This window comes from Apteryx mantelli, chromosome 22 (genome assembly GCF_036417845.1).
Source record: "Apteryx mantelli isolate bAptMan1 chromosome 22, bAptMan1.hap1, whole genome shotgun sequence".
In the NCBI taxonomy this organism is placed as follows: domain Eukaryota; kingdom Metazoa; phylum Chordata; class Aves; order Apterygiformes; family Apterygidae; genus Apteryx; species Apteryx mantelli.
This window is the reverse complement of record NC_089999.1, coordinates 13,775,551-13,803,068: the sequence shown is the minus strand read 5'-3', so window position 1 is coordinate 13,803,068 and position 27,518 is coordinate 13,775,551. Positions and strand designations below refer to the sequence as shown.

General features: G+C 45.5%; 1 protein-coding gene across 2 annotated transcripts; it reads left to right on the top strand.

Annotated features, from left to right (window-relative positions):
* Nucleotides 1–271: 271 nt before the first annotated feature.
* On the top strand, nt 272–27,518 carry AKAP1 (A-kinase anchoring protein 1). 2 transcript variants are annotated; one of them, XM_067309560.1, is made up of 11 exons: nt 272–289; nt 14,598–16,296; nt 18,364–18,497; nt 19,911–20,037; nt 20,638–20,765; nt 21,997–22,174; nt 22,428–22,578; nt 23,227–23,294; nt 24,762–24,835; nt 25,679–25,744; nt 25,872–27,518. In XM_067309560.1, the coding sequence occupies exons 2-11, from the start codon at nt 14,622–14,624 to the stop codon at nt 25,932–25,934; spliced, it is 2,664 nt and encodes an 887-aa protein (XP_067165661.1). In that variant the 5' UTR covers nt 272–289; nt 14,598–14,621; the 3' UTR covers nt 25,935–27,518. The 2 variants fall into 2 exon arrangements, with proteins under 2 accessions (XP_067165661.1, XP_013815331.2); XM_013959877.2 differs by lacking the exon at nt 272–289 and adding an exon at nt 1,134–1,261.

Below are 27,518 nucleotides of genomic sequence, written 5' to 3'. Positions count from 1 at the left end.
GGGGAGGAGGGGCGCGCGCAGGCGCGGGCGCGCGGGTCTCGCGAGACGAGGCGCTCTCGCGAGAGGGGCGCGGCGGCGCGGCGCGGCGCGGGGCGTGGCGGGGCGCGGCGCGGCGCGGGGCGTGGCGGGCGGCGGTGCGGCTCGGGTCGGATGCGCCAGTGCGCGGCGGGGCCCGAGCGGGCGGGCGGCACGTGGGGACGGCGCGGCCCGCGGCGGGTGGGGGCGGGCGGGAGCGGGACTGGCGCCGGGCACCGGCACGGGGGCGGGGGAGCGCCGCGCCGCACGCACCGTAAGTACCGCGCCCCCCCCCCCCCTCGTTACCCCCCTCACGGCCTGTCAGCCGCCTCGGTGGGAGGCCGCTCCGCTCCGTTCCGCTCCGCTCCGGCGCGGCGCGGCCCAGCGCGGGCCTGGCGGGTGCTGCCGGGCCTCGGGGCTCCCGCCGGCAACCAGGCCGCGGCCGTGCCCGCGCCGGGTGACCGCGCCGGGCCAAGGTCAGCGGCGCCGCGCTGGGCACCGGGCACCGCCGGCGGCTGCGGGGCCCCCGGCGCGGCGCGGCGCGGGCGGCCGGGAAGGGAGAGCTGGGGGCGACCCGGGTGCCGCGGGCTCGGCGCTAAAGGTGAGGCTGTCTCGGGTCGCTCGGCTGTGACAGAACTTATTTATCGCAGGGTAATACCCCACGGAGCTGCTGGTAACGAACTTCTCGTGTATTGCGGTGACTTTGTGTGTTTTTAAGGCAGTGCATAGCGTGGGGTATAGTCAAGACCGTAGGAATTAAATCATATTGCTACTCAGGAAGTAATATTGCACTGTCCTTGCTCTTCTGGACGAAGTCTTGTTGTTTTGCTCTTTATTTTTCCCCGAGAGAAACAAGTCTAAACTATTTGCATCCTAGCGTTGGGCAGCTCACTCTGTGCCTGCCTTTCTAAATGCTTTATGGCAGTCTGGTAAAACATAACATGGAGCTGCAACTCCGGGAGCGCAGAATGAGCAGGTGTCCCATTAAGGGCATCCTTTCCATGCCAGGTGAGCTGTAGCGATAGGAAGTAGCCACAAAACCTGCATGCCGCCACAGAAGGGTAAGGAGGAGTAAGGGGCCACAGGATGGAAGTAATTCTGACTTTCTGCATTTCTAGGGTCGTGTGCTGCCTTCGTAAGGTCGGCTGTTGTGCTTACACCTGCTGGGTGTTATCAGAACCGCTGTGGACTTTGTCTCAGGTGAAAGGAAATGGCTTGTTGCTGGGGAAGGTGGTAGCAGGAGAAGGTAACTTTACTTTTCTCCTGTTTGCTTTGTGCCTGTGAATGATCTACTGAGTTACAGCCATATGTCTGTGCACGTTATAGCCAAGGAAGAGCACGTGACTCACTGGAGCGCGGCACAACTGCTCGTGAGGGGTGTGTGGCTTTTCCTGGTGGCACATGGGTTGGAGCTGTCAGAGCAAGGGAGCTGAGCGGCGCGTGCTCCTCTGCCAGTGGGTCACCGTGTGACCCTGTTCAGATCACTTAACCTCTTCATTCTTTAATGAGCCACCTGTGTAGCAGGTGAAATACTCTACAGCCCTCAGCTGAACTAATGTGCCTTTCATCTAGTAATCTTAATGTACGTACAATGTTTTCTGAAAAAAGGATAGTGCAGTTTTGCTATATGTATCTTGATTGCACAGTTTAATTCTTGTTTAGTTGGCTTGCATGCAAGTGCCCACCCAGCGCTCTAGGCACTGAAGAAAATTAAAACTTTTTAGTAAGTTAAAAGGAACAAGAAACCTGTAGATCTCAAGTTATGCTGTAAGCTTGCTAGAATCCACCTTTTCATTACATCCCTTTCTGTAGCACTTATCTGACAGTCCCACAGCTTCTGTTTCCAGTGTTTCATTGAGCTCTCCAAGGACTTCTAAAAGATCCCATGAGACAGCAAGCCTGAGGGATTCGAGCATGCCAACCTCATTGTGGTTGTACAGTACCTCTCCAATGGGGCCACAGGTTGTTTGCTCTGCCAGACATGAAACAAAAACCTGGAGGAGGCTGTGCAAGGATATCATTAGACTCTGGAGGAGCTGCATGAGAGAGCACTGTAGGAAGCCGGGCTTTGTACATTCTTGTAGCTACTACTTATTTAGGTGTGCTCTCTGTAGTCACACCAACTTTAGATCCCTGGCCGAGGATCCAGATTCCATCTTAAAGCTATCTAGAGGTGCTTTGGGATACTTATGCTGAAAGCTTCTTTCTCCTCTTTCATCAGCTGCCTGGAAAGCCTAGGCTTTAACCTAGACACTCCCCAAAGCCTGAAGTTAGAGAACAGGAATTCCCCTTGCCACCCACAGCATGAGATGAAGATATCTGTAGTTTGGATCCATCATGCTACATAGGTTCCTAATTCCTTCAGATTCTCATAGGAGTTAACTATGACAGGAGTTTGGTTGTTGAGGATGGCAGCTGAAGCTGTTCAGAGCCAGAAGCAGGCTATTTGCTATGCTGAGACTCTTGTGCTCATTTTGAAAATGTTGCTGGCTGTCTTTTGGGATATTTGAAACAAGGATGGGTTTTGCAGTAGTAGAGTTATCTGAAGAGCATAATGCTTTAAAAGCAACACACCCCACTTATCTATAGCTCTCATCTTCCATGTGCACTTAACTAGTGTGAGCAATTTATTTAAGGTATTTCTAATATCCGTGGACACTGTAATAAAATCAGGGTCGGTATCCCCAGGTGCTCTTAGCAACATCTAGAAGTAATTAAAAAACATGAATTACTTTCAGTTATTTAATGTTTCAGATCTAATGACTAGCCTTCTTTAAATTGTGATTTCTAACTACAGTGCTCATGTGGAACTCTTCATGCAAATGGCCTAGTTAAACTTCGTGAAGTGATTAGTAACTTCAGGCAGCCAGTGTGAAATACTTGTAAGGAGCTGTTTTATTCAGCAGGTGTTTAATATCTCCTGGAAATTAAGGCTGTTGAGTTTGCTTCTTGCGAGGATCCCAGAAAGTGATACGTTTGCATGTTGCTCATTGCTTTGCAGTCTGTATTCAGCTGCTCTACTTAATTGTCCCCTACACAGGTTCTGTGCAGCTTTGCTGCTGCTGCATTTTGTACACTAGTTGGAAGCTGACTATTAATTTATGGGATCTGTACATCACTATTGGCAGAATTATTTCAGAAAAAGATCATTTTAAGTAGTTCTTCAGCTGACAAATCACTGCTTGTAGACCTGAAGAGGTCCTGGGTGAAATTGCCTTTGACCTCTGCTGCCACCTGACAATGAGGATGAGAAACTTGCCCTGTGCTGTGGCTGGGTTTGACTCCCTGAGTATAAATAGCAGCAGTTCTTGGCAAAAGCTTATGATCTCCATGTGCCTCTTGTATTGGGGGCCTTAGCTTTGCATTAGGGATAAATCTGTGAATTGGCAATTTGAAGTCTCTGGAACAAGGATTGGAGTATGCATCCCTGTAAAATTCAGTGCTGTGATCCTGCAGTTTTCCCCTTTCTTAAATAAGAGCTGCTTTTGTTGTGAGCTAGGAAATGGAATACAAGTCCAATTGAAATTAAGGGTTAGGAAGAATTCTAATTCTGGTGTTCAGGAGTGCAGAAAAGAAATTCACACATCATTTCCCTAAAATATTCCAAGCTGAATGTAACTTAGTGTACTATTTACTGCCAGGTGAAAAGGATGGGCTCCTGTCTTTAGTTAGAAGATCTTTCTCTGTTCCTTGTGATGCCTCCAACTCAATGTGACTCTAGGAAAATCACTTAATCTGTGCTTTTTGAAAGCTTTTTTTTTTTTTGAAAGACTTTTGACTTTGCTTTTGAAATAGGGCTGCCAAAGCAGAGGAAAGGAGGCAGCCTGCAATCTTTGTTGGGGAAAGCCTTTCTGTGTATGAGAACAGCCCCTAGCATAATTTGGGTGAGGTCTTGTAGGTACTACTGTAATACAGATCAAAGTGAAGCCTGTCTCTCTCTGATTAGGTCTCAAGTATGTTGTATAACTTCTTGTAGTGAGCTTGTTAACGCATACAAGTTATCTTCCTCCTTGTTCAGTCCAAATGTCTCTTGGTGAAACCTTTGCTGTTCCTTCCTAGCACAGATGAATATAGAGTGCTTATTTCACAAATGCTTGATAGCCTTCCTCTCTCTACGCTTCTGCAGTTTATTTTCAGCAAGCCAAGCTCTGTGCACAAGAATTCCAGCTGAACAACACTGCTTTTAGCTTTTTCTGTTTAAGTCTAGTCCAGCTTTTGTTTTGAGAAGCTGTTTATCAAGGTCTCATTGCTGTGCACAGTAAACCTTCTAGTGAGCAGGTCTTGATGCTGTTCTCTGGATACCTGTTTGGTCTCAACACTGCCTCTTTTCTCACTCTCTCTTACAGCAGTATCAGTGTTGTGATGTAAACCTCACTATTCTTTCTCCTTGAAAATTCAGATCTCTGTTTTTGCCTTGTGGGCAGAGTATATTGGAAGCCTTTGGTTAGTTTAGTCTCTGCTTTTGGGTGTTGTGTATGCATATTTTGTGGAAACCAACACAGATGCCAAGCATTTGATTTAGTTCCTTGCTTTAATTTTCATTTGTAAGCTGCACTTAGTGGACACAAGTTCAGACAATGTCTCTAGTAGCAAAGGCTGCATTTGTTTCATTAGTATAGAAGCAAACACAAAAAGCTTTAAGTACCGGATGTATTTGTTCTGAAATTCTGGAAAGTGATTTGTCTTATCTCCAAGCTTGGTGAAAATGCAGAAAGAATGGAAGATGATAAAATTTGGATTTTTGGAAAATTTTTGCAATGTGTTGGTAGATTATAAAGGTGGTAAGAGCTGTTTTGCCTGTATTGCAGAGGACCAGTTCTCTTTAGTCTTTAATGCAAGACACTTAAAAATGTAAAATCTGGACTGGTGGGTGTGTCAGAGAGGAAAGAGATTTTTTTGAGAGGGACTGGGGAAAAAAAAATTCACAAAACCTCTGCATAGTAACTTGAGAAATGCAATAAGGGACAGGGCACAGCTGAAACAGCCATGCAGGTTGCTGCTCAGTGTGTGCAAGACAAGTCCCAGCAGGTACCTGGCAGGTGAGGAGGGAGTTATTTTTATGTGGATCTATTGGTTAGGGATCTTCGAAGGAGAAGCAACAACTGGTGTTTAAGCATCTTGGCTGTGAGAAGTGCTGTGCATTCCCCGGACAGGGATACCTGTGCACCGAGAGGATTAGTCTGAATACGGGGACTTTCTCTGCAGTTTAAAGTAGGATGAGACTGAGAAGGTCATGTGGCCTCTGGCCAGTTTGCTAAACTTTCTTGGCTAATCTGAAGCAGTAGAACATTTGGTCTGGCTGTGTTTCTGGAGCAGATTCCAAAACTGGCAAACAAATCCACCAAATGTGAGGAATAGCAAAGAAAGATAAAGGTAGTATTGGTGAAACGGTATAGAAGCTGTTTCTGAAGTTTGCTTCAGTATCTGAGATAAATTTCTCACGGCTTTGCCAGAAAGGTGTCTTGCCTTTCTCCGTAATAGAGGATTCATGGGGCGACGTTAGCTTGGTTGAGGAAACTATAAATAATGAAACAATTGGAGCAGGAAGGTAATAAGATATAAAGTGCAGGAAGGAGCTTGATAACCTGATAGGGTTAATGTTAATTACAAAGTGTAACCTATGGCTTATTGCACAGCAGGAGTGATCAGCTCAGGGTCTTGCCTTAATCTGTGCAGCAGTGCAGGTGGTGAGGGCTTATGGTGGTGGTGAGGGGTGTTTGCATATGTGTGAGCTCCTTGGTAGTTTCAGAAAGACATGTGCAGAAAAACTACACTTTGTCTAGGCTGATGCTTTTATTGTAAACCCCTGTTTTCAAGTGTGTAAATATGAACTGTTCTGACTCCTGCTTTGGCTTAGGAGTGATATTGTTGTAGCTCTGGAGCTCTGCTGGACCTGTCCTTAGTGCCTGAGTGGGGGAGAGTGCAGAAAAGCAGAAACTTTTAAATGCAATGTTAATAAAGCCTGGGCTGTCAGCATAGCAGCTTCAGCTGCAAAGGAAGGGAGGAAGTTGTTGTAAGAACATTACTGAAGCTCATTACTCTGAAAGCAATTTTTATCTTGGAGATAAGAGCCTGGTCTTGGTAGTGTTTCTTGTTCCAGAGCTCTAGTTTGGTGTCTACAACAACCACCTCTTTCAACTTTTTGTTTATGTCATAATTTATCCCTCTGCAAATAGGACTGTCAGTTCTTAAATATTTTAAGGGTATGGAGTGGTTTTATTAATTGTCTTCATCCACAGAGGCAACTGCTTCGTGAGTTGTGTAGTCCATGTTAACTGGGCTTTGAAAAGGAGGTAGTGCTTAAGGAGTATCTCTTGCTGCTCTTGTCTTTCGATACTGGTGTTTGAAGCAGGAATTACTAGAGAACTCTGAACTTTAATTGTAGAGAAACTCATCTGTTCACTTTTCTTTAAAATAAGTCCCTTCCAGTTTGAGATCTTGCTTACCAGGTCTTGTGGCTGAGCGTTCAAAAGGAAGATTTGAGGCAAGGGGTTGCAGCTCAGTGACGCCGCAGGCCATCGTCTGGGAAACGGACAATTGTGGCTTCATAGATACGTCCTGTGAGGTCTGTCTTTGTCACATGCCGCTGCCTGGAGTAGGAGACCTCTCTGGGGGACGATTTGTGGTTCGAGTCTGAACGTGAAGAGGTTTCCCAGGAGGAAATAGAGACAAGCAGCCCCTCTGTGGGCTTTCTGCCTCTTCGGAAGGTGAAGAGGCTGATCTGAATGGTCTGTCTTGTGACACCCCAGTCTTCTGGGGTAACCCTACCTAGCTTATGCTGAACATGGGGCAAGTGCAGGTAGGTCTTCTCATGCATGTTTCTTTGCAGTAATTTCTCTTTTTCTAATCTTACTGGTAAGGCCTCTAGTCCTGTTCTTATGCCTCTTATAAGGCAGAGCATGTGCTACTGGTTATTTTTAGCATGGAAAATTTTAAGAGTCCACGTGGTCCTATTTAGTTTAACTCTGCCAGCCTTGTCCAGTTCTCTTTCACCCAGATAGTATTTATTTCCCAAGTGCTGTATCACTAACTATAGGGTTTGTAGGGAGGCATCCCAGCCTTGCTGTGGAAGCTGAACTTCCAATTTAGCTGCTCGCTTGCTCTGTGACCCTTCAGATGGTCTTCAGTTCCAGCCTTGATTTTTTCCCTACCTCCAGGGTCTTGGAGTGTAACTTCTCAGAGTGCCCTGATGGAAGGGGAGCACTGTGAGGTGGGAACCACCAGTGCTGCGGAGTACAGGGCTGCTGGGGGCTCGCTTCCTTAGGAACTGTCCTTGTCTCTTGTAAAGCCTTGAAGCGGCTTTACCCCTGGAACAGACCTTCTTGTTGTGTATAGAAAGCTCCGAAAATCGTTCGGACTGAATGCTTGCTGAACTCTCCTCTTGGACCTTAAGAATGAGTTGTCTGGCTTGTCTGTGAACCTCGTGCTGCGAACATTTCTAACCTTATAAGGATGTGTATACTGAAGGATTGTTTGTCCTGGCCAGAGAAACAAGGTGGCTTAAAACACTGCTCTGGGACCCTAATGCAAACAAGCGGAATGAGTTTTTTGTCCTCAGATTTTTCAAGGTAGGCAAAGATGTGTTTTCACTCTTGTTGTACTCACCTCCGTGGTCCTTATTGGGAATTTTCTGTAAGTCGACTCAGAATATGGTTTTGGAGAGCTGACCCCTGCTCTCCCCTTGATGTCTTAATCCCATCCTGACCTAATGTGGGGATTACTTAGCAAGTTGAAAAAGTCTCGTGTCCTAGCAAGAGCTCTGCAGCCCTGCCTTGATGCAAGGTGTGACATTTAGACCAGATTCCTGAAATGCCAGCAGGAAGTGGAAGTGGTCAGTGGCGCAGTGCGAGTGAGTACAGTGTGTGAGCTCTGCACTAGCTCACTTCTATTTTTGGTGCAGGAGTGCATGGGGCCTGCATGCTGGGGAACAGGACTGGAGCATCCAGCACTTCACGCTGGTTCTGGCTTTTGCAAGCTAATAGTCCCGAGTCTGAAGCCTCTGGAATTGTTGCACTTTCCCGGCTGGCTCCTCCTGCCTCTGGAGTGCAAAGATTGTAGGGCAAGACTCCATCCAGTTTGGCAGTGTTTAAGGCCATGTGACTTGACAAGTTGCCATTTTCTGCTCTGCTGCTGACAGGAAAATCCCAGGCTTTCTTCCCCCATGTGTTTAAATGATCCCATTGCCCCTGCACTCCTGAACTGGCTGTCAAATTAGCAATGGAGAGAGGTTTTTGCTGCTCTTAACTGCATTGGAAAGTGGGTGTGGGCTTTAAGAGCTCTCTTACAGTAGAAATCAGAGAAGTCTGTGTTGCGTGTTGCAGCCTTTTTTGTGGCACTGTTCAGTTGAGCAGGTTAAAAATCCATCTTCTAGGCATCGCATCAAAAGTGGCATTGCGGCCAGCGTGCTAAAACCAGGCCACCAAATTCTTCCTATCGTGTTTATTTAAGGAGGTGTTTGTTGGTGTTAGCTGTCACCTAGCCAACCCGGAGCTTTAAGATGTCTGTTGGCATCCTGTGCAGAATGTGTGCCTTGTTTTCCTTTTCTAGTTGACAGAAGGAGGGATGTGGAATTCCCATTTAACACGGTCACTGATAGTGTAATGCAGCTCTTGCTAAAACTAGACAAATTGAGAATATGAAATTAAACTAGCTCCGCAAGGAGCAGTCAGCTAAACCAACAATCCCCACTGTGATCCGAGTATCACAGAAGAGTGAAGATCTTGATCTTAAATTATCTTAATGTTTGAAATGATTCCTAAAGCCTAGCAGACAAAACAGTTTGGGGATAGGCCTGTCCCTCTGTAGAGCATCCTGCTACTGTCTTTCTGCACTGTAAAACTGTGTGGGACTATTGTTTGTACAGTTGGTGCGACTTAATAGGGAATCGGATAATAATAGTGCTGTCTGTTTAATCGGGGAAGCTTGTTGGGAATGGACTGATGTGAGCTACTTTAATTTGAGTTTGTGGTATGCCTGTGAGACAGCTTGTGGGGTGGTTCTGCATTAATTATAATAAACTTAAGTGGACAGCAGATGAGCACTAGCAAGGGTTCACAATGTGCCATTGTATTGTACGGCATAAATGTGAACCTTTTGTCTTAGGAATGTGCAGACTTCATCCTTTCCGTTTACCAAGTTAAAAAAAAAAAAAAAAATCTGAGTTACTGCATAGAATTGTTCTTTTTAAATGCTAAATCTTAGTTTGAGGAAGAATTCAGATGTTGCCATTAACCAAAAGTTTATCTTCATCAGTGAGCCTGTTACTTGACAGTTGGGAAATGACTTTGATTTTTAGAAGAAATCAGATGTGACTGTCCAATAAATGCAGAATGTAATTTCCTGTGCAGAACTATATAAATATCTCATTCATGGTAGACTGGAGATGTTTCTGGATTTCTTAAATCATGTCTGTTGTCAATCTGATTTGGGAGTGAGCAAGAAAGTTTTCTGTTCTTGCCGTTCATTTATTTACTTGCCTCAGTTGTTAGGACTTTGCAGTAGACAACAAGGAGGCAAGGCTGGAGTCTGAGCTAGCTCGAACAAAGTTGTGGGATAGTGGGGGTAAGGCTGGGGAGGTGAGAGGGGGTGAGAAGTCTGGAGTGAATATTAAAATATCTGAGATTTGGATGCTCAGTTTGAGCTTGAGGGAGGCATTTTTTTATTTTATTTTTTCCTCCCCCCCAGCTATCATGTAATCAGCTCTCCTCGGGGCGCTAGTTTTCATGAGGAGTTGTATTTGGGAACTGTGGTCAGAGTGCTTGCTTTGATAATGCAGGTTTTTTTCCGGTTGAGACAGACTAAGCATAGTCGACAGACTGACTTGGTTGTGCTCTCTTCTACAAGAAATATTATGCTTCTAAAAAGGAAATAGATAATACTCTTTTTCCAGTGGGTGGTTCCCATTTCCATGACTCTGCTATCTGCTAAAAACAATATTTTAGTCACTCATTGGCAAAGGTCTTGAGGCCTGTTTGGAGAAAAGTCCGCAGTGTGTAAGCATTGTCAGGCACACTGTGTTTTGCTTTAAGTCCTGCTCAGTGAAAATGTAAATTGTAAATCCTTTGCAGCGAGGTTGTTCTGAGGACCTGGATAACTGTTTAGCTTTGTGTTTCAGTGCAGCTCTTCGTGAAGAAAAGGCTGTCAGCCCTGCCTCCTATAACTCCAGTGAGGTTTGTAAGTGGGTGAGCAGGACTGGGACACAAGTCTTTCCCAGCAGTGTCCGGGCAGGGATGGGTCCGCACACGTTTTAAACAAAAGCAGCTTCCAACTTTCAAAAGTCAGAGGGGTCACAGCTGTCATCCTAGTAAACTTAGATGTGGAACAGACTTTGGAGCTGGACTTTTAAATAATAGGATCTCTATCCAGACTGCTTTTGCTAGACAAAGATCACTGCATTATAGGATGTGGTAGCACAGTTCCCATCTCTCCTAAAGACTAAGGCTCATCCCTAGGAGACTGAGAGAGGAAAAGGTGTTGGTTTCACTCAACATGAAGTAAAAATTCTACTGAAGAGGCCGATTAATTTGCAACTGAAAGAAAAAGTGAAACTTGGTCACAATTCAAGTAAAAAGAGGCGAATGTGTCCTTTTGTTCCTGTTCAGTACCGTTTCCGAACTGCTGTGTGGCACAAGCGGAATTGGAAGTCAAGGTAGGAAGTATGAAGCTCATTCCTTGGCCACACCGTGGGCTGCCCTTACAGGTCCTCTGGCCAGCAAAAAGTATCTGTGTGGTCAGAAGTGGGTCCTGTCTGGCTGATGGTCTCTGGTATCTCTCTTGGCAGTGTCCTGAGCTGAATTGCAGAGAGCTCTTCAGCTCCGTCAGGAGAGGAAGGAGTTGGATTAGGATTATTATCCAGAGCAGGGGTGTGAGGTTAGAAGTTGGCCCTACTGAGACTGCGAAAGGCTCCCTTTGCCTGCGGCAGCCTCGGCAGCGGAGCAGCCTGCGGGTGACCGTGGGGAGCGCGCGCTCTTGCAGCTCCAGTGCTGGAAGTCAGCTGGAATTTAAAAGCTCCTCATGTCAGTTTACATTTGCTGCGCTGCTTAATGTAACTGGCAGCGCTGGACAGGGAGCAGATCCATCTAGGCCTAGAGGGAAGAATACACTACGAGCGGAGTATTGGCTCAGGCTCCAAGGTACCCAAGGCTGTGTAGGTAACCGTAGGGACCTAGCGTCTCTGAAAATCCCCTGTTGCAGTACTTTCTCGGTATCCTGTCTTCAGGGAGCAGCAGAGATTTGGGGGAGCAAATGCCCTGGCCAGTCTAAGAGCAGGAAATGCTTTAGCCGTTCTCATAATCTAGGCACTTGTTAACGTGTTGGAATTGATTCATAATGGTATCTGTCTTTGTGCAAGCAGCATCCTGATGAGGAGAAGAGGCAAAGCACTCTGCCATATTGCTTGCTGATCTATTTATAGACATGAAAGCATGCTCCTAAGCTGCTTCAGTGCCTAAAAAGCCCACAGAACCCTCTTTAAGAAAAGACTGAAACTGCAATTAAGTGATACTCTATTCAGCATGTTAAAAATGTGCCTGTGCCCTGGATTCTGATTATAGCATAAGCACAACTCTCCAGGGGTGAGCAGTGCTGGTGAATGATGTGGCATGTTGAGGCCTGGAGGGCTTTGTCCTCTGTACTCAAAAAAATGCAGCCCAAGTCTTTTACACCGTGCCCTGCTGCTGTGCACTAAACTTGACTAGAAGGAACCATTCCTGAAGCATTCAGGGCAGGTCTGACTGTTGCCTTCTTTCAGTGGTATTCCCTGTGCAGATGGGCGGATACACTCCCAAAATTCACAGCAACTTTCCAGAAGGGTGTGCAACAGGCTGTGGCCACCAATTCATGATGCTGCGTTCCCAAACAACTACTGAATGTTAACTACTCTTTGTTGCTGTGACTTTAGTCAGCCATTCGAAGGCAAGTGAGTCTCCATTTATCAGTAGTTGCCTCAAAACAACATGCAACCTCTGTATCTTGAGCGATGTCTCTTGCTGGCGCAGTCCTGACTAAATTATCTCTTCCTGCCTGTCCTGTTAATGATGGTATCAAGGCTGTAATTTAGATCAGTGTAAGCAAGCTTCAAGGTCATCTTGCTGCTCACTGTAGTGCACTGGATCAGGAATAGTGTGCTCTTGCAAGCCGTGGGCAGCTCAAACCCAGCTGGAGTTCCCTTGGCATTAGAGGCACTAGGAGGTGCTTTGCCTGTTCTCCCTCTAACATATTGTGAAACTGAAGGAACTAAAATAGCATTTCACTAAGCAAACAGTATGTCTCTGATTTCTTCCCTCCTAAAGATTGAACCTTGATTCCCCTTCGGTTGGAATGACAGAGTGATTCCTGTTGAAAGGGTTCGTAAAATGAGCTGTGGGGATTCTTCTAACAAGGTTAAAAAGACTTGCTTCCTAGTGACAAGGGAAGTCTTTGGCTTTTTCACTAGCACCTTTTACTAAAGCACCCACATGCTGACTTACCAGTCAGCAGTGGAAGGCCTGGGGACCTCTTACTTTGATGGGAGTGGTGTCTTTTTGAAATGTAAATACACTTGCTGCAGCACAGAATTCGGCATGCAGGAGTCTTGGCTTCCTTGTGGGTGTTTATTCTTAAGCTGTTCAGTGCAGCTTAAGGGGAATTCACTGCAAGGGTGAGAGTTTGAAAAGGGGGAGTGTATTTGGAGGTGTCTAGCTAGAATTAGTCTTGAGTAGCAAGCTTGGTTCAGCTGTGAAGGGGGGTTGCTTGATAGGGGTTATGGGAAAGCTGATGAGGAGTGATCAAACTTTGAGGGAGGAATACAAACTTCCATAGCAGAGTAGACAAGTGGTCTGCAAAGCAAATCTTGTTTGGTACTGCTGGTATCAGATGTGTAAAGGTACAGGGAAATCCAAGTAACTTGAAGTTAAGGAGTGTCCTGCTTTACAGGGATGTTTCTTCCTAAAGTGAGTTCATGTCCTCTCTGGAGTTCTTGGTGCCAGGCTTTTGGTTCAAGTACTTGCTCTGTGTCTCTGTTAGCCCTAGAAATGTGCAACTCTCTCATTTGTTTCTTGGCTCAGTGACCAAATGATTGCTGCTCTTGCAGTCCTGACTTTGAAACCTGTTGTTTAGGCGTCTTTGGCTGTTTCAGAAGACATTTGAGCCATGCATTTTATGTGCTTCACAAAGCCCTGAAATCATCTTTCAGTGGGTTTGCTTGTATCCAATAGCTGCATCTGCGAGCACAGGATGTTCCTCTAATCCTTGGCACACTGCTTTGTAGCCCAAATTCCTTGGAAGTTATCTTCAACTGCAGGTCTTCCCAATTTTAAATCAGTCCGTGTATCCACATAAAAGCTTGCAAATCTTGTTCCTCTTTCTCAGCCACTTAACCATCGAGGTCAGGTTTCATGCATGTCCCAGGCATTTGTGCTTAGGAGCCAATCCTGCAAAACCTTCTGTTAGTGGTATCCACTGGCATCTTTCCACAACAGGGAGGTGTAATTATCTCTTGCCCGTGTAGGCCTCTATGGTGGGATATGGTGGTCATATCCAGCTGGTCTTATGATGCCCATTGTCTTGGGGGTTGGTTTCTCCAAGAAAAGTAACTCGCCTTTGTTAGTGCTGTCACCTGACTTACAACTTCAGTCCTCCCGTTATATGGCTATATTCTTTAAGCAGAAACCAAACTGCAGGTAGATGGGAAAGTTGACACTGATCTTATTGCCAGTCTGCTTAGCTTGCACATCTGTTAATTACTGTATGGGGTGGAAGGATGTGTGAGCTCTGAGAACACAGGTAAGCAAATGCTGGGATCACTGACTCTTGGTTTTTAATGTGTACCTATCCTGTGGTGTTAATGGCTAGATAGAGAAAAGAGTTGTTTTTCCTGAGAGCCGTGCTGAGCTTCCCATGGAGAGCGAAATCTCTTAGGGGGGGACTTCTGGTTATTGGGAGACACTTGTTCCATGAGGCTGCAGTCCCTCTTTGTTTATGAATTCCTTCACTGTGTGTGTAAAGGTAAATGGAGTAGCTATATGTTGCTGCTTTGCCGCTAATGAACTGCAGATTCGGTTTTGTTCTAGCACACCGGCCTTTTGTAATACTGTGGATGAGAGTGTGTGCAAAGTATTTTTCCTTTGGTGAGGTGATACATTTTAGAGATAAGTGTTTGTTGTCAGTCTGTACTGACGCTGCTTCAGGAATGGGATGATCCCCTTTAAACTGAGAACTGGAGGAGACCTGCCGTTCATCAGATTTGAGTCGTTGAATGTTTGTAGTGCAGCCGTACTGTGGACCCAGTCTGATTCTGGAGAATCTTGCAGTGCTGGATGCTGTCCATGTGTGTAGTATTGACCTATAAAGGTGAGACAGGAGAAGGGAGGTGAAACTATTTGCCCAGATAAGTGTTACAGTGAGATGTGCCTGGGTATCCCTAGTCCTAGGTGAGGGTCTTGTTCTATGTGCTGCTCACAGAGTAGAGATGCAGATTTAAACAGTGGCTTGAAAACAAACCTGTCCACACTAATAGAAATAGCTTGATGCATCTGTGAAGTTTTAGCCTTTCTGTTAACTTCACTATTTTAACATTTTTTTTTTCTTTCCATTCCCCCTTCTAGGTGTAATTGCTGAGGATCTGTAAAATGGCTTTACGTTTCCGCACTTTCCTCCCATATGCCTTACCTGGAGCGCTGGCACTTCTTGGCTGGTGGTGGTTCTATTCCCGTAAAAAGGAGCACGGAAACAATCTTGACAGGCGAGCAATAGCAATCGCGGAAGAGCAGCAGAGAGAACTGCCTGTGAATGGCTCATCACCCCGAACAGAAGCACATGCTCCTCAAGGACTGCCTCTCTCCTCGGAAGAGGAACGCCCAGAGAATGAAACCTCGACCTCCGTGCTGTCAGCAGGGTCGACGACGCCCTCTCTTCTGCCTCAGACTCACGAGAGGTTAGATTTCTCGCAGGACCTTCCAGCCCCAGCAGTAATGACCATCCAGCCCAGCACCCTTGAGGACGACAGTGAAAAACTGGAAAGAATAGACTCTCAAGATGAAAGCAGTGTCCCTGCTTGTGTCTCTCTCCCACTGGTCTCGAAGAGTGCAAAGTGTCACAGCAGTGCTGTGATCAGCCCTAAACAGGATTCGAGCTCTAGTGCAACTGAAGGTCAGTGGCCATCAGCATCGGTGACACTGACACGAGAATCCTCGGGAATCATGGAGGAGGTCAGCAATGCAGAGCAGTCAAATGATTCTTCATTTAAGCCCCCTAAGGAAAGCCAGATGCCAGAAACTGTGCTATCAGATACTGGCTCTGTGACAGCCCTCCATTTGGGATTGGAGAAGGAAGCCAGTACCCCACTAGCCTTTCTCAATAATGAAGTTGAAGAAGCTGTATCAGGTCACAAGGATCCTGTAATTGGGATGTTATCGGATAGTTGTATGAAGTCTGCCTGCTTGGAGCAGTCCAGGGAGGAAGAAATGTCCAAGTCAATTGACAGTACTGCGCCTGTGTGTCAGGAGGAGGACGCACAGCCAAAAGGAGATGAATTGGAAAGAGAGAAGATTGGAGGAGTGAGTTTAGACAAGGAAGAAGTTGAGAAAATTGAGCAAGTAGCAATACAGATCATTTCCAAGGTCATTTTGGCAGCAACCGAGGAAGTGCTGTCTGGTTCAGTAAGTGACGTGTCTAGTCGGATCTGCCAAGCTGCAGCCAGCCGAGCTGAGAGACCTCTGGAGAGGGCAAGCACTGCTGCTTCTGATCAGATGCTTGCAGTGGAACCTTGGGGAGGGGATGAGCATGTTGATACTAAGAATGATGCAGTGGTACCTACAACCCCGCAAGCAGAGGAACGTGATCAGTGTGTGACATATTCCAGCTGTTTAACACATGGCCGTTTATCCAGCCCAGCTCAGGGAGACCCAAAAGACCGTCAGGTAAAGAACTGTGTGCACAGTGAGTCCCCAGGAGTTGGTCGGACTCCTACTGCAAACCATGGAGGGTCCCTGGGAGAGTCGCATGTGGTTATGGAGGACTCTGGGTGCAGCACATGTGCATCCGAAGATGGGACAAGCGTCGAGGACCCATTGCAAAACACAATGCTGTCTGTCACATCAGGCCAGCATTCGGACTTACTGAGCACCTCTGCAACCCAAGACACATCTGCTGAGCAGAGCTCAGTACCAAGCGAAAAACCTTCTACCCCGAAGTTACCTGAAGACAGTAAAGTGCCATACAGTAATGGGATGTTGAAAGAAGACAGTCCAGACTTGCGTCACGAGAGTAACTGGATGACAGAGACAGATGGAGATCATTCAGGAGGTAAGGGATGTGAAAAGCCTCCTACAAAAGCATGGTGAGCAAGGGTTTTGTGTGCTGTAACACCTCTGATTCACAATGCAATAATTGGATAAATCCTCTTTATGTTAAAATTTCCCCAGTATATGGATCCTTGCCCTTCATGTTCAGGTAGATATAACTAACACAAGCATTTACTGTCAGAATTCCCATCTCTATAGGATCCTGTGGTTAGCTAGATGATTTTCAGGATATGTCAAAAAGGTGTGAACAGCCTGGCCCCTTTCAGCACAACGCTTGTTGTCTGAAGTTAACTATGTGCTTGAGTAGTGTAGTGAAATGGAGCATGTCGGGATGAAGGTCAGGCTGTTGAACGCCTTGCTGGTTTGAGACCTGCTAATGCAAATCACTTCTGCTTCAGTTCAGGCAGCCCCTGGTAGGCACTGGGTTCTTACCTCTGTTTATGGGCTGCTGCTGAAGGGATGCTGTAAGGCAGGTTCCTGAGATGGTGCTGCATGAATCAGGGAAGTGCTCTGATGAATTGTGATAAAATCAGTTGGTTGCAGACCAATAACCCTGAAGGCTTTTTGCTTGAAAGGGTAGGTGCATGCCAAGAAATCTCAACAGGGAACAATGTTCATGGAGTTCCTCCATCTGTCTTGTTGCATTGCTTTTTGCCTTCTAGATCCTGCATGGTGTGTGCCTGGCAGAATACAAAGCTGTCTGAATGAATATTGACCTGTGTGACCTTGGGGATGGATGTTAACATCCTTTGTAGGACCCTGTGGTGCCAACAGCTCTTAATGACAGGATGTCTCTTGTAATTGCTACAAAGTAGTGGGAATGCTGCTTCTTGCAAGACATGAGGCTTGGGATTGTCAAGTATTTAGGATTAACTCCACAAAACAATCTCACTAGTGACAGTAAATAAAGGAAGAGAATGGTTTTGCCTTGCTGTGAATGCTGGTGTGATGGGGAGATGTAAGAATGTGTTGTGGAGCCTGCTTGATGACCAGTGCTGAAAGCACTCTGCGAAGACAGCTGAAGGGTAGGGAGTGGAGAGATAGCAGGGAAAGTTGTGAATGTGACTGTGTTGGGTAAGAGGTCCCACAGCTGTCCTTTACACTCTGGCTGTGAGATTTGAATCTTCCTCCTTGCTTAGAAAGTCTAGGGCAAATGGCTCCACTGTCAGGCTTTGACTTTCTAAGTGTCTGTGCTGTGTGACTAGTTGAGAGGTGGCAAATGTAAAGCAGCTGTGGGGATTATTTGTCTTTTTGGTCTTGCACTGGATAGTCTGAATACTTACAAGCAAGTGAGGGTCTTTGTGCTCCTGCTTGTTAATCTGGAGGAGGGATCAACTTTGTGATGCGCTGACTGTATCTCAGATCTCGGAAGGAAACTTTAAGTTCTTCCCCTTCCCAAGCAGAAATGTTCCTGATATTGACTGGTTTGAGAACAAAGCATAGCTCATCTCTGGCACCTTGCTTCTTGAGGTATACGATAAATTTGGGCAAGAGGCAATCCCCAATCTCTGCTAGTAGCGGGCACACCGACACTTAGGGGCCTCTGCGTTGCTGTGCAGCCCCTATTCAGGCAGGAATGTGATGTCGGTGCAGCAACCAAATGAAGAGGTTGCATGTCCTTCCCTGCATGCTGAGCTCCCTGTGAAGAGCCTTGGTCAAATCAGGGGGGAAATGCAAAATATCTGTGCTACAGCAGCAAGCAGCTCAGTGTTGATGTTAGCATAGTGTGATGCTAGCATTCCCTTCCACGGTAGCTTTGACTTTGTGTCCTGTCTCTGCTGCTGTGTAAGTGTCATGTTTGAGGGTCTCCTGCTGAATTTGAGCTTCTTCCTATTGTTCAAATTTTTCTCCAGGAACAAAAGGAAACTTTAAGGAGACTGTGACAAAGCTTGACTCTGAAATACAAAACTAGATACTGGACCTGTGATATAGAAATGTCCTGTGTGAATGCATAGGCAAAGTTCAACCTAGCCTTTCTATGAAGTGAGGTATTTTCTTGGCCTTGTGTCTAGTAGCTGGGTTGACTCTGCAAATTGTTTGAATGCTGAGATGTGCATGTGTTTTGTAGGTTCGGATGTAAATAGTATGGATTCTGTGGACAGTGGCTGTGCCCTGGGGAAGACGGAGACTCGCCAGAACTCTAAGCCAGGAGGAGAATCCAGCAAGTCTGAGCTCACTATCTGGGAAATAGAGGTTCCAAAGGTAACCAGCCACCTGCCCGGTCACGCTTCCTGCCCTGCCCTACATAGCAGTCTTCTGGTTATCGCAGTCTGGTACAGGCTCAGTGCCATCCCAAGTAGATCAACAAAGATTTAAGCATTTGTCTCCCATTAGAACTCAGCAGGAATGAAGAGCCTGTACCCACCTGTAAACAAGAGGTGTGTAAGGGCTATGCCCAGGGTCGCAATGGGTGTTAAACTCATTATTTCCCTTTATCTTCTACCCCAGTGTCTTAGTCTGATGCTCTGAAAGCATTCAGAAGGCTCTGGGGGTATACAGTTACTAAGAGCAGGTGATTTTTATTCCTCTTTCGTCCTTCTACATAGGAGGGTTATGTTTCAACTACCTATCCAAACCCCTGCTCACAGGCTGAATGCTGTTCTGAGCTGTTCTGTGGAGCTACTGCACCTCTATCTTTGTAGTGTGCTTTCTTTTGGATTGAGAGAGAACCTATTTTTAGGACTGTCTATATTCATCCATTCTTCCCTATTCTGTATATGCAAAATCATGCATGACTGCCATGCACAACATTGCTCTTGGAGTTCTGCTCCTGAGCAGACCTGAATGCTGACAGCTGCTGACATAAGATACCAGCTCCCAGTGGGATAAGCATGCTGCCTTGAGCGCTTGGATGCTCTGTGCCCGGAGAAGACATGTAGCAAACACTTTGGGACAGTAAAACACAGGCATAAGGAAGCTGATCTGCAGTGGAAGAGTATGTTTCACTGGTTAGTGGAGACAGGCTGTCACTGTTTCCCGAAAGCAGCTAACTTTGAATTGAGTAGGATTATCCATACTGACTTGGGCCCAGCATTTCTGCTCTGGTATTTGGTCTCTGAAAGTAGGTGGTGGCAGGTGCCAGTGAAAGAGTGTAAGAGACAACAGAGATGTCTTTACCATCCTGCACAGAGCAGTCCAGGGGCTCTCTAGTTTAACAGGCATGATAGCCTGGTTTCCTCTCCTGGGAATTTGTCTAGTCCTGTTCTAATCTAGTTAGCTTGCATTTAGTGTGAGGAGACTTTATATTTTATGTTTTAAATGAAAGATACATGTAGCATGGTTTAAAAAAGAAAGCGGTGGGGGGGAGGCAGATTCAAAGAGGATGTGATTTCATTGACTATAGCAGGACAATAACTTTCACCAGGCCTGGTTTTGTCCCATAGTATTTTGCTGCATTCTGCAAGATACAAAGATGGATGTATCAGAATAAGTGGTGCTTACTGACCTGTATCTACCTTGATTTATCACAGACCAGTTGAACTCTGCACTGGTCCAGTGTTGCCTTATGTGTATGCTGCCTGGCCCTATGCACTACAAGAAAAGGGAGTGTGGGAATAGTGGTGTTAGATCTGCATTTCTCTTCCTAACCGTTGCTTTCTTCTCTCTTTCGTAAAGCACTTAGTTGGACGCTTGATTGGCAAGCAAGGAAGGTACGTGAGCTTCTTGAAGCAAACTTCTGGTGCCAAAATATATATCTCAACACTACCTTATACCCAGGACTTCCAGATTTGCCACATAGAAGGTAAGTGAGATGTCTCTGTATTCATGGTCTGATATCTCGCTTGGGGGCCCTTAATTAGATGGGCAAGGAATTTAAACAGGTTTGGTGGCTCAGAGTCCAGTGCTTTAAAAAACCTTTCTGCTCAAGGACAGTGCTGTTACAGTAGTGGTAGATGCCAAATCGCCTATGTCCTGGCATGTGAACCCTCTATACTGGAGGTTAGAGAGAGTGAATTTTTAACTTCCTCAGTTGCTTTAGTTTAACCAACACTTTGCAGGATCACTTCAGGGGCTATGATGTGTATATCAAATGGAATCTGGTTGCGCATCTTCCGCTATTGCAAACTGGGGAGGTTGTTAGACTAAATGTGGCTGAAAAATATCAGTGCGGTCAGTTAAATGGGTTCATACCAAATGCTACAGCTGTTGAAACTGGGGGCTGTCAGCCTGAATTGCACATGTGGGTCCCATCATCAGATTACATGGTTGGTCTATTAAAACTCTTAAATCGTTGATGTAGCCCAGAATGCTTCTGGTAGCTATGTTGTTCTGTGGAGGGGAAGTGTATATGTGTCCATAGCATGTCTATGCAACACTTTCTCTGAATTTTTTTGTCTTCCAGGATCCCAGCATCATGTAGACAAGGCGCTGAGTCTGATTGGTAAGAAGTTCAAAGAGCTCAGTCTCACCAACATCTATGCTCCACCTCCTCCATCACTGACGCTTCATTCCCTCCCTATGACTTCCTGGGTGAGTCCCGGCTTGCTGGCTATGCTGATGTCGGGGTGGAAGGCTGTTGTTGGTCAATGTCACCATGACATGCTACGTATATCCATGTGGCCCTTTTCCAGTAAGAGCAGATTTCCTCAAAAACAGTCTTTTGTTTTTGTGTGGCTATCCGTTGCCCAGCTTATGTGTAACCATTGCAGATCAGACTTTATCCACCTGCTGTTCTACTACCATTTCCTTTCTGCCTGAGCTGGGAATGGTAGCAGAGTGCTCCACCAGGCCTGGGTTAATTTCTTGTGGTTGCACATCTGGCCTAGAAGGTTTTTGCCTGTAGGCAGACACATTTGCCTGAGGAAATAAGGCTTCAGTTTGCAGCCGAGTAGATTGTCTGCCCGCTCTGCTTAAGGGCCACTTGATGTGTGATCCAAATGTTGCTGTGATCAGTTTTCATTACCATTATTGTCCTGAAATCCTGGAACTAGTCTTCTAAATGTTTTACTACTTTAAGGTATTTAATTTCACTTAGAGGAGGTTTCTGTGTCAGTGTTTCCCAGAAGAGTTTTTATACTACTTTTGCTTTCCAGGTATTTAGAAACACTCCTTTACTTCCATTGTATATCTAGAATCTGTTGAAGTAACTGTGCATATAACTGTCTCCATGGGTGTTAAATCAGGCTTTGTTCTGGAAAACAGGGTTTATGCTGTGAAACTAAAGGCCTTTTAGATGTATTCTGAGCACAGTAATGCCTTAAATTTTGTTAAGTTACCCAACACAGTGGCTCTCTGGTGGCCAGGGAAAATTATCTTCAAAATAAGAGACCTCTGTGACAAAAATCTTAATTTGAACAGTCCCTGCAAAGATTACCTTGATGTAAGAAACGCTGAGGGCAGGGAATCTCAACAAGTTGCGCTGTGGTGATAGCGCAGCATGACTTGACCTGCATTATTGCTTGCTGATCTTTTGGGTAAATAAGTTTGCTCTGTGCTGATAGTCTGTTTGTGTACAAGATGGGCCCTTCTCCAAATCTGATTTCCATTAGAAGAGTGTAGAGTAACACTGAGTAGCTTTCTGGTCCTGACTCAAAGCAGCCTTTTGGAAGTGACGTACAAAATCCCAGAGTGTCAGGGTTTTCCCACCTGTGGCTGTAAGCCTCGAGAGTTGCTGGTGGAACCCAGGAAGATATGTGTTTAGTGCGAGTGAAGCTTGTGTTGCAATAAATACTAATGAGAATCTCTCTCATCCCTGTGACAGCTGATGCTCCCAGATGGAGTCACTGTAGAAGTGATCGTGGCTAACCAAGTCAATGCAGGGCACATGTTTGTACAGCAGCATACGCACCCCACTTTCCATGTCCTGCGTAGCCTGGACCAGCAGATGTATGTCTGCTATTCTCAACCTGGAATTCCAACCCTGCCAACACCCGTGGAAGGCAAGTAATTCAGTTGCTCACAAATTGCTCAGTTGAGGGACTTCCTTGAGGGTCATGCGAAAGCCTGACTCCCACAGGTTAGGCTTTGGAAGTTTCCCAGTGTATGAGAATGTGGTATCTCACTTGGCTTTTTTTTTTTTTATTATTATTATTCTCAGTAGATAATTTTGCAGCACTGCTAACGCTTGAAGTGCTGATTTCTAGAAAACCTCTAATGCTGAACCTTTCTTCTCTGTTCTCTTACGCTTTGCAGTTGGTGTTATCTGTGCGGCTCCAGGTCTGGATGGGGCGTGGTGGAGAGCTCAAGTTGTTGGCTACTTCAAAGAGAGCAGTGAAGTGGAGATCAGATACGTGGACTATGGAGGATACGAGAGAGTGAAAATTGACACACTCAGACAAATCAGGTCTCCAGCTCCTCTTCCATGGCCTGAGGCCATATCTAGCTTGAGCCTACATCATAGGCGGCTGTATGGTTTGAATCACTTATGGGATTTTCAACACTGAGATGAAGTGGAAACGGTGGAATGGTTTGCCCCAGCAGCGGGTGTGGATTCCTCGGGAACACAGCAAGCTCTTGCATGGCTTTTCTTGAGGGAGAGGGGTGAGGGATTGCAATTCCTGCCACGTCAATGTGGAAGCTGAGCAAAAGAAGCCTTCAGGAGGCCCAAAGGAGTAGTTAACTTTTCCAAGAGCCAGCAGTAAAACTCAGATTCCCTATGCCTGAGCACCTTTGGCCGGACACGTTGAGTGAGGGTTATCTTATACAAGCCCACAAATACTTGATTGTCCCAGCTAGAGTGCCCCAGAGGTGGGAGAAAAGCAGCAGAGCTTCCCTTATGGGAAGTGATCTTTACTTTGAGCCCAATCCAGTGTGGTGTGCTAATCACAAAACTTACTGCTGCTGCTCAGACTGTTGAAAAAATTGACTGATTTTTGACAGTCATCAATTTAAAACTTAATTCCTTTTAGGCCAACTGATTAATCAGTGCTAGAGAATACAAAAGGAATTTTAAAGCTATGTTCTTATTCGGGTTGATTCTCTTCTCTTTAAGGTCTGATTTTGTAACACTACCTTTCCAAGGAGCAGAAGTTTTGCTAGACAACGTGGTGCCACTTCCAGGTAATGGAGCTCTCAAGGCATACTGTTGCCACTCCTCCTCCTGCTGGTTTCAGTGGATACCAGCTGTGCACAAGCAGTGATTCGGCCTAACCTTCCTCCCAGCTATTGCATGTGCAGCCTTTGAGGTGACTGGAGCAAGGATTGGAAAGAATGTGCGTTATTCTTCTGTATGTGCTAGCATGGCACAACCAGCTTGACTCCAGGGGAAAGATGATAAATGTCCAGGCTTTTTCCTGCATGGAAGAAAAAATGAATTATGTTCTCCTAAACAGCAAGTTGGCAGAACTGACAGGATATAACTGAAGTAGCTGTAACTATTCTGCTGCCTTCTGTTGTCGAGCATCTGTAAATAAACAGATGCAAACAGTCTTTAATCTGCCAGACAGACATTTGACAATGTCCTGCTGAAATGACTGATGTGTACAGTCTTGTGTTCTAAAAACTGCCCTCCAAGCACTGGAAAACTGTCAGTCACTGCCTAGAAAGGCTTCCTGTTTTTTTTCTGGTGCTGTTAAAGATGTTTGCTGTATTTGTGTCTAAAATACTGTCCTTTTGGGTGCTGCAGGGGTGAGTTATAGGAACTAGGGATCAGGCTAGGTTTCATCACTGGAACTTGTGGGGCTGACAGGACTCCAGCTGGTGCAGCCCCTGCCAAAACTGTAGATAGATGGCAAAGTTTAAGCTGTTCCTAGCAGAGTTCAGTGTTTTGCTTGAGGTGATTGACCTCCTTCAGTATTTGTGGAGGCATAAGGAATTTACTTGCTTCCAGAGATGGTCTCAGGGTGGGGGAGCACAAAGGAGAAACTTTATTTTGCCGCTGTTTGATTGGAAATAAGCAGCTTCCCTCCAAATTGAAAACACTCTTGTGTCCTGTCTCATCTTCACAGCGTAGATTGTAACTCTGCTGGCTGGGGCACAAGGGCTTCCTGCAGCGTTACATGTGGACATAGCAACAGTACCCCTCTATGCTGCTCAAGCTGAGAGATGTGAGCTGCCAGCACTTAAAGAGAGCGTTTGGCAGCGTTCAGGTGCCAGCCAGCCTGTGGTACAAATGCTTTTGAGTTCCTGTTTACAGTATTGCTCTCTGTGCAGGGTCAGCAGAGTCCTCGGGCCCCTGAACTTAGCTTGTTAAGGATCAAAATATTAATGGAAGCTCAAAGATACTGCAGAAGAATACTCTTGTGTCTTTAAAGCCTCCTAATTCATCAGCCACTTATGATCATATTAACTTAGCTAGTGGCTTTAAAAAGTGCTTCATCCTTTCCCTTCAGCAACACAGCAGGCATAATTCTTGTGTGATCTTCAGCTTAATAGACTGGTTTCCGCAAATGCCTACAGCAACAGCGGGTGAGGGTTCTCTGGCCTAACTTCTGTAGGAGGTCAGACAAGATTAGCTTAATAGTCCCTTCTGGCCTTTAAAGCCTGTGAATGTCTCATTTGTTTTCTGCTATTCTTTTCTTTTCAAAGATGAAGATCATTTTTCATCAGAAGCTGACACAGCTGTTAGTGAGATGACCAGAGGGGCAGCACTACTGGCACAGGTACATGAGAGCTGTCTGGAAAAGCCTTGCTGATTTTACTGTAGTCATTATCTTTTCTGCTCCCCAGCATACCGTTTGTGTTAAAATCAGAAACAAAGCCAGGGCCTCTAAGCCTAGTTGCTGGGCAGGGTTTCTGAAGAGAAATCTCAGTGCTGGGAACAGGCTGAGAATTTTCTTGTGTAGCATCAGCACCACTCATGGCTGCGTGGAGCTCTAAGGAATGCACGAAATAGGGCAAATACAGTTTGCTAGGTGATGGAGGCAGGGCAAAAGGGGGGCTGAATGGGCTTGCAAGGCATGAAATGGAGTGAGGTTGCCCGGTGTATAGTGTATTCACCTGGCCTTGCGTGGCTTCTCCAGTCTTCAGTGCAATTACAATGCTGACATCCAAGATCTGGCCCCTTGCTGGCGAAGGGAGAAGCGGGACTTCTGCTAGTATCCCAGAGGCTTCCACGCAAGGTGCCTGATCTTAACAAAAGGGGAGTCACCTCTTTGAAGTGCCTCTGACAGTGGCTGGAGCAATCCACATAAGCTAACTGAAGTGAGTGGGAAGCTGATGGCATTTGTGACAGTCAATCCCCATAGCTTTCTTTGGTTTAATCCAGTCTTCAAGAGCATCCCTAATTCTAGCAATGGCATAGATTTGAGGGAACAGAGCAAACTTCCTAACAAAGTGTCCCAGCTGCGTGGTGGCAGCAGTACATTTCCACTGGTGTACTGGATGCTGTGGCCTACGCATAAGTTCACGTATCAAGTATCTGATACACAGTGAATGGTGCCAGCTTGTGTCTGGCCCGGCTCGGACCAGGACTGCTGCCCCCTAATGCTCTTCTGTGTTTCCAGGTCACAAATTATGACAGTGCAACCGGTCTGCCGCTGATACAGCTGTGGAGTATGATGGGAGATGAGGTGTGTATGCTGACTTGTCTATTTTTTTCATCACGGTTTGAGTTTATGCAGACTTTGTGGATTAAGAACTTGGTGATGTTTCTGGCTGGTGGTTTGTTCACCTCTCTCTTTCCACCCCTCCCTTTAGGTGGTGTCGATAAACAGAGCTCTGGTGGAAAGAGGATTTGCTCAGTGGATTGACAGCTACTAGCAATGTCCGAGATGCCTCGACAACCTTTTCTTACGAAATAAAATCCCTTTCTGCACTGTTACAATTTGGTTTGGCAACCCCTTTTGGGAAGAACTGTTTACACCTGTGTACAAAGTTTTGCGGTCCATTGAAGCTTGTTTTGCTCAACTGTTACCATTTCACTAGAAACACATACCTCATCTCAGTGAAAGGCGGGGTGTTAAAAGCCATAATGAGAGATACTGTAGCTTTAAAGCAAAAAAATTCTCCCTGGCCTCTTCTCAAAAATGGAATGGAAAAAATTTAAAACCTTGGGGCTTGCTTGAAGCTAGCAAATGCCCCTGAAATGTTAACTGTGGTTGCATGTCTGTTCAATATGTATAATACCCCATGAACTCAGTGTCTGCTTTTCCTAAAGGTTACATTGGCTGTCCTTTTTTAACAGGCTCTGCCTGTGAAACCAATGGATGTTAATGAGTTTAATGTTCAGTTTATGGATTTCTCTATATTGTGCCACCAGCCTGCCCAAACTGCATTCATCTGGGATCTTCCTGATGCCAGGAGGTAGATGAATTGCATTCATTGCACTTACTGTGGCACATGTCTCACTGCAGTCATGTTTTCTAGGCTTGATCTGCTTAAGGAAGAAAGCTGCTCTGTGCAGATGCTTAAAGTGCAGGATATGTTACCACTACAGTTATTGCTCTGAAATTTATGTTCCAAATCATGTATTTAAAGAAAAGAACTGATTGCCAAGCCCAATTGTAATTTGTATTTTTCTAGCTGTGCAAGTCTGTAAATATATATAAAAAAAATCATTGTAATATTTTGTACAAGAAAAACACTGGAAACAAAGGGAACTTTACAGAAACTTTTTCACACCAAAATGTCCTATGTAGGTAGAACTGGTTTGGAGTGCGTTAGGATAGCTGACATATTTGGACATCCGAATGTGGGAGTGTTTCTGCTCTGCTGTATACAGGATTAGCATTCCCTTAGATTGCTGTCTGGTTTGAATTGTGATCACTGCATTCTTTGCTATGTTGCTGTACAGATCTGTTTAAAAAAAAAGTAACAATTTGGCATTAATATTGCAGTGGTGTTCTCTCTCAATTTTTTTGCTCCTTTTTAGATTTCTATCATATGGAATTTAAAATTTTGCTCAAGTAATTTAAACTGACTTAATACTATTAAACACGTGCCCCTCTAATGTATATCATTTTAGATGTGTATTGAGCTGGGATTTATTGCTGGCAGAGAAGACACTTGCCGGGAAAATGTTGATGTAGTCAGTCCCCACAAAAGTTTTTTCAGGTGAATTCAGGGATGTCTTTACATCTTATGAGCTAACATGTCAGTGCACCACACATCTGGATAGTTGCCTACAAAAGCGTTTGGTCCGATCCCTTCCGATATGGTATGATTATATCCCTTTTTTTTTTGAGTTCTCTCCTATTCGGCGCTTATGATTTAATGTTCATGTTTGCAATAATGTCCAATGAAAACTAAATTTGGTAACTCAGTTAAATCTATAAAACATATATCCTCTTGGAATGTTTCTTTCCATTTCAATTAAAGCTCGAATTTTAAGCCGTCTTAATCAAA